Consider the following 6,976-nt stretch of genomic DNA (forward strand, 5'->3'; position numbering starts at 1 on the left):
TTAAAACGAATAAAACGTAATATGTTTAAAAACAAGTGTAACTCCAAGTGAATATGAGTTTTTTGTTTTGAACCGTTTTAAATATACTGTTTGAACTGCTTGAAACTCAAACAATTTTTTTTTGTTTAAAAACTATTTTGAACAGAAAAAAACAGTTCAAAACAAACAATTTTTTTAATATAAAAATACACCAACTGATTATTAATCTGGTGTTATGCAAGGGGTTTAATATAGGCAATTTACAACACTTTCCGGACAAATACGTTCCGGGCAAATACGGTCCGGAGGAATACGGTTTTTACCTTTTAAGAGTCCGGACAAATACGTTCCGGTCATATACGTTCCGGAAGAATACGGTTTATACTTTTTGGATTCCGTCGAAATACGGTCCGGATAAATACGTTCCGGGATTATACTGTCCGGACATATACTTTCCGGAACTATACGTTCCGTTAAAATACGGTTTATATTTTTTGGATTCCGTCGAAATACGGTCCGGATAAACACGTTCCGGGATTATACGGTCCGGACATATACTTTCCGGATTATTATAGCCCTCCAGAAATACATAAGCACAGTTTATTTTCATAGTCATTTTAAGTTCAAATTTGGACGAAATTACATATTAAAAAACCTGGAATAACTGTTTTAGTTATTTTGTTGTGATCGTATAATATATCTTATACCTAGATTCAGTCGCCGCTCAGAATCATTTTTCTTATACAATGATATTATATTATTGAATTCAAATTAATTAACATCCATTATACAGTGACCCACTTGTAACCTACTATACAGCAGAGTGACATCCACTTGCCCACCTTTTGTTGTATTAATGAGATAAAGTGTATTTAACGTTATCCTTAAATTACCGAACCAGTACAGGTATATCGTATATACAGAGTGTAACAGTAAGACCTGACAAATTAAATAACTTATTCTGATCAATATTAATTGTTAATTTTCGTTTCTAATTAACTTATTGAATCGAATGCTACCCGTATAAAATCACATTTTAGATTCTGAGCGGAGCGAGGAAGCTAGTGGTATTACAATGGTTTTTATTTTTTTTATGCTGTATACAAAATTTCTACCAGAAAGAGTGCTTAGATTTCAACATATAGTACTTTATCTTTTATCAAATTGGATCAAAATGGTACTTTAAAGAGGTCATTTTTTGATTTTCTCAATAGTTATTTAATGCTACGGGAAAAACTACCAACAAATTAAAAAAAAACCGCTAAAAATGGGATTTTTATTATCATAGTAATGAATAAAAAATAATAAATAGTACCTATTATAATATTAATTAAACTTACAAGCTATAATAAATAATATCAATATAAAAAATCTAGACGGACAAACCACCTCCGCTCAGAATCGTTTTTCTTATACAATGATATTATATTATTGAATTTAATCCATACACATTGACCCACTTGTAACATACTGTACAGCGGAATGAAATCCACTTACCCGCTTTTTTTTTTTTTTTTAATACTTAACATTTTAAATCTACTTTAAAAATATTTTGAAAATTTTAAAATAGCCAATTTGTAATTCTGGTTTTTAGATTGTAAAAACATTTATCTAAGGCAAGTGGTTTGTTTTTTATGATCTTTATGATTTTATGTAATAACCCTTTAAAAAAAATTTATATATTTTAATAAGTAGCTATTTAAAATTATAATAAAATATCTAAAAAAGTTTATAATTATTGAAATTAAATGATTTTCACGACTGCAACAAATTTACAAAATAATGAGATTTCAAAAAAATGAACTACATGACTTAAATATATATTTTTACTATCAACATTTTTCTAAAAACCAGATTTATTATTTGGCTATTTTGTATTTTTCAAAAAAAATTTATATCAGATGTAAATTTTTTATTTTAGTATGAAACAAAAAAATACAAAAAGTGATATTATACGTGCTGCGCACCCGTTTGTAAGTGACATAAAAAAAATTGATACAAAAGTTAGATATTTTATTTCTTAGGCCTTCCTGGTACATTCTGTGTATATATTATGTCAATGATCTACAACAAAAGTTATTTAAAAAGACATATTGGATCATCAACGTGTATTTTACATTGTACTGAAATAATGATTATAATCCTATATAATATGATTTATGCGTTTGTCTATTATGACTACACCATAGCAACTCATAACATTACTTAATAGTATAATGTATATGTTACGGGCAAAGTAGAAAATTGGGCAATGTGCACAGTGCCCGTTTTTCGAGGGCAAAGTTGGGTTAATTTAACATTGTCCGGGCATTGTATACAGTGCCCATTTAGATTTGGGCACTGTAGGTTAAATATTGAATATGTTAAAAATTAAATAAAACATTTTACTGTATTTTTTAATCATAAAAAAACTTGAAATACACCCATCAAAATATATTAGTTGCCTTTTAATAGTTTTTATCCAGTATGGTATCTCTTACTGAAGAATTCATATTTTTATTTAAATGTGGTTTGATGTGAACAAGATGAATATTATTTATTATTAAATTATAGTTATTTTAATAGTTTTAAATTAATTAATTATTACTAAAAAGCAATCTTAGGCACGTTAGATAGCATTATATTACTTAATTTATAAATACTTACACAACTATTATGGCAATTTGAGTTACAAATTCGGCCAATTTTTTTGCATTTACACCGATTGGTATTACTTAATAATACAGTAATTAGTAATAATGACGAACTACGCGACGTCGTGACAATATCATCATTCGATTTCGAATAAGTAGAGATTTTATGATTAGATAATGAAATATTATTTAGATTACCGATACTGTTTGCAATTATAGTGTGTATTTTACGCAATATACTATGTGATCACTTTGTCGTTGAAATTTCAAATTACGGATTAGTTCGTATTATCGGCAGCTGTCATCACGTATATTGCATTATTGCGTACAATTAGATAGGTATCTCGTAACTAGTAAGTCATGGTATCAAACGAATAAAATATGTAAGAATAGTTTAGTAGTGTTATAGTTACGTATAAATACCATTCAACATAAATGTGTGCAGTAATTAATAATTCACTTTGCCCACTTAAATCCGGGCGGCGTACACTTTGCCCGGGCAATCTCATACAATGCCTGGTCAATGTATAACAAAAATTGAGTATTAAAATGGTCATTCTTACATTTTCCAAAATGTTCATTGTACACAGTGCCCGGGTTTCCTACTTTGCCCGTAACATATATTATATTATAATCTTAATTTTACATTATTTTTCGTTTTCGTTCGTCGTATTAAAATAACATATGCTGTTACCCTATCGAATTTGCTTTAAGTATAACAAAGAAATGCCTTACACATTTCTGATTGATATATGACCCTTTGAGCCAATAGACAAAATAATTATACATATCAATAAAAAAAAACACAGTTATATATTAACATTAATAATGGTATAATTTTGTTGCAGGTAAGGGAAAACGCATCGAATAATAACGGTGAGTCGAATTCATTTTACTACCTATTATTAACATATAAATTATAATACATTAGTACATTACCTATATTATCACCTATCGGAACCAAATCGAGTTCTAAAATTAAAACATGGAAATAATATCTAAATTGTAACAGTAGAATGTACATAGGCACACATAGGGGGGGCTTTAGGGGCTAGGCCCCCCAAACACTTCCTACATTTCGTTTTAAGCTTATTCATTATTATCAAAGTAAGGCTTTAGCCCCCCCCCCCAAATCTCAAACGCTATTTGCGCCTATGAGTATGTACCTAAATTGCTACTAATGATCTACCAATAACATATAATTATCATGTCAGTATGTCACAATATAATAGTTGAAAACAATATTGTAAACACAAAAAATATGAATTTATAAAAAACGCTGTAACGCTTCACGCTTGTAACCTTTTCTACTTAAGTAAAATATATTCATATTTTTACCTCGTGTTTGATGAAATGTAACAAACTATCACACATTATTGGATGACTAAATAGTTTTTATCTTAATTTTGAAATTCAACGTTTGTTTTTAATAAATTATAAATTGTAAAAGTAAAATTAAAATTAAAAGACAATAATTTCTGTCAATCGTCCATAATTTAATAACTCCTAATAATTGTTTAAATTTAAATTTTAAGTTTTTCGCAGGGTTATAATGTAATGCAATTTGTTTAAGTAGACGTATAGTTCAGTCCCTCAAATATAATTTGGTATACCAATGGTTTAAATATACAAGGTTATTACTTATTGCAATACTACCCCCACTATATAATTTTATCACATTAAAAAATGAAAATGGCAGCGTAAGGGGACGACCTATACTGGCTATACTTTATGGAATATACTAAATATACTAAATATACTAATATGGACTATTACGCTATAACCTTGCATATTTAAGCCATGGGTATACCTACATAAAAGAGTTCTGCAAATAAATTAAGATATATTTTAAAATGTAATTATTTAAACAATGCATATTTTTTAAATCGAAATCAGCGTTGATGAAAGCATTCGCTATAATTAATTTTGTCTCTCTGAAAACTAATACATTTGACGTTAAACTCGACAGCCTTTAAATTCAATTTACAAACGTTAAAATACACTTGACATAGTGTGTGTAGTGTAATAAGATATTACGAAACAATTATCTAAAGTCAAACGATGCAAGTGACTTTTAATTCAGGATAAGTTCCAGTAAGGGAGTACCTATACACTCATTGATATCATAAAACAAAAAATGATCAAAATAATTATAAATTATACTTGATAATAATTAATTGTTTGTTAGTCATCTGGATAGTACTTAGATACTACTTACCTGTGGCGATTATCTACATAAAAATTGCAATATAAATTTTAAAAACTATACACTATAGGTATTATATTTCATCGCACATTTTTTACTTCACAATATCATTAATTGAATACCATATCATAAACAATAAAATAAATAATAACACCCATCAAAAATGAAATAACTGATAACAATATTATAGTTTAGGAAGTTAATTATTTAGCTATTCCAAATAACATAGTCATAGGAAATAGTACGCATTTATGATATTAAATAACTAATGTTTCGACGGACCTCCAAAATACCTACCATACAATATTCAAATTAAGTTATTTTTACGATTATTGTCCTGGAGCGAACAATATGATGAGTATTATCATTTATCATACTAAAATATTATATCCTATGCAATTCGTATTGATTGTATAGCTTTGGTATATTATACGGACTACTGTGGTGCCAATTTATTACATTTAGGTACTCGGAATAATATGCTTCTATGCCCCATGGTCTTTTATTTCACCATTTAATTCGACGAAATTCACTACGGAAAAATATCCTAGACATAAACACATGATTTATTATGATTAGATAGGTACCCATCAAATTTGTTTTTATACTTTATAGTCAGTGTTGGGAATAGATAAAGATAAAGATGACTGTAATCATTTTTATCTAGATAAAGATAAAAATTAGTACATTTTTATCTAGATAAATATGAGATAATTTCATGTTTAATTTCGAAAATATTCAGGATGCCTACTTGAGTCTAGAGGTAAAAAAAATACATAATTTAAAATTTTTCAAAGCAGAGGACAGAGGTCTTACAGATCGGTTAAGCTATAACTGAAATACCGGGAATTCTAATAGGGTTTTATAAATATTAAATTGTTATAAATTACAATTATTATAATATTATTATGCTTGTGAGTCCAATATCCATGAATGCTGGTTTTTATTTGTCGGTTTAAAACAATAATTATTTTTCATACTTTGTACACAATTCTATGAAACGAGTATCAGCTAATGAGACCATCATCATTCGCTGGTGGTCGGCGGGTAGCAGGGATAGATGTTTTTGCTTTTGCTATTATTAGTTGTTCTTACAATCTTACCTACTACATGCCCATTACATATTTCTATTTTTGGGTTTTCTCATTGTTTACGATGTAAAACTCCAGACCAACGATGAATATTAATAAAAATTAAAATCATGGTATTATAATGCATATTACTAAACGTGTTTTCTATGTAATAGATGAAAAATGTAAAAATAAAAAAAATAATAAAAATATTTTAAATTTTCAAATTTTTTTTTAGTTCATTTAAATAAATTATCTAGATAAGTACTCATAGATAACTAGAATTTTATCTAGATAAGATAAAAGATAAATCATTTTTATCTAGATAACTTATCTAGATAAATTTATTATCTAGATATATAATCTATATAATCCCAACACTGTTTATAGTACTGTTTAAACTACATAGATACCCTATCTCTATAGACCATAAAATGCATACTGTCTTTATTATGTCATGTTCTTATAATAATATAGTGATATTTATATTCAATATTTATTGATTATTAGAAGTATAAATAGTAAATACAGTACTAAATTGTTTTTATGATATAATGTTATATAAATAATATTGTCTTGAGTGAATATATTATTAGCTATGGTTAATAGTCTACGATTTAAAATTGTAATGATATTTATTTAAAAATAAATCATTATAATATGATTTTTTACATTCAATTCATCAATATATCGTTTCATTAACGTTTTTTACAATTGTTTAGAATCAGTGATGACTTTAATTGATTTTAAGTGCCTACACAAATATTTTATGTTCTAAATTTTTTGCAAACGACTCAAATGATTCAAATACTTTTTGCTATTCAACATCAAAATACTAAACGAAATCTTATAAATTAATAATATTGGCATAGGCGCAAATATAGGGGGAGGCTTAGGGGGTATTAGCACCCCCAATTTTAAAATTAGCACCATCTAATAATGTATGTGTTTATGTATCAAAACTTCTCCTTACAACAAAAAAAAAACCAAAAACAGTTTATCATCAGATATGAGGGTATCAGAGCATTGGCGCAACTAGGGGGTGCACAGGGGACTTGTGCACCCCCAAGGTTTAAATGTGCACCCCC

At 27.6% G+C, this 6,976-nt stretch overlaps 1 protein-coding gene across 4 annotated transcripts in view; it reads left to right on the plus strand.

Moving 5' to 3' along the window:
- Positions 1–6,976, plus strand: part of LOC100571391 — a 193,280-nt gene that overhangs the window by 142,987 nt on the left and 43,317 nt on the right. For all 4 annotated transcript variants that reach the window (XM_029488291.1, XM_008187358.3, XM_029488292.1 and 1 more), the window contains one exon: positions 3,461–3,488. In XM_029488291.1, the coding sequence (XP_029344151.1) occupies positions 3,461–3,488 (28 nt within the window). The remainder of the gene's footprint in view (positions 1–3,460; positions 3,489–6,976) is intronic.

Source organism: Acyrthosiphon pisum, chromosome A1 (genome assembly GCF_005508785.2).
Source record: "Acyrthosiphon pisum isolate AL4f chromosome A1, pea_aphid_22Mar2018_4r6ur, whole genome shotgun sequence".
Lineage (NCBI taxonomy): Eukaryota > Metazoa > Arthropoda > Insecta > Hemiptera > Aphididae > Acyrthosiphon > Acyrthosiphon pisum.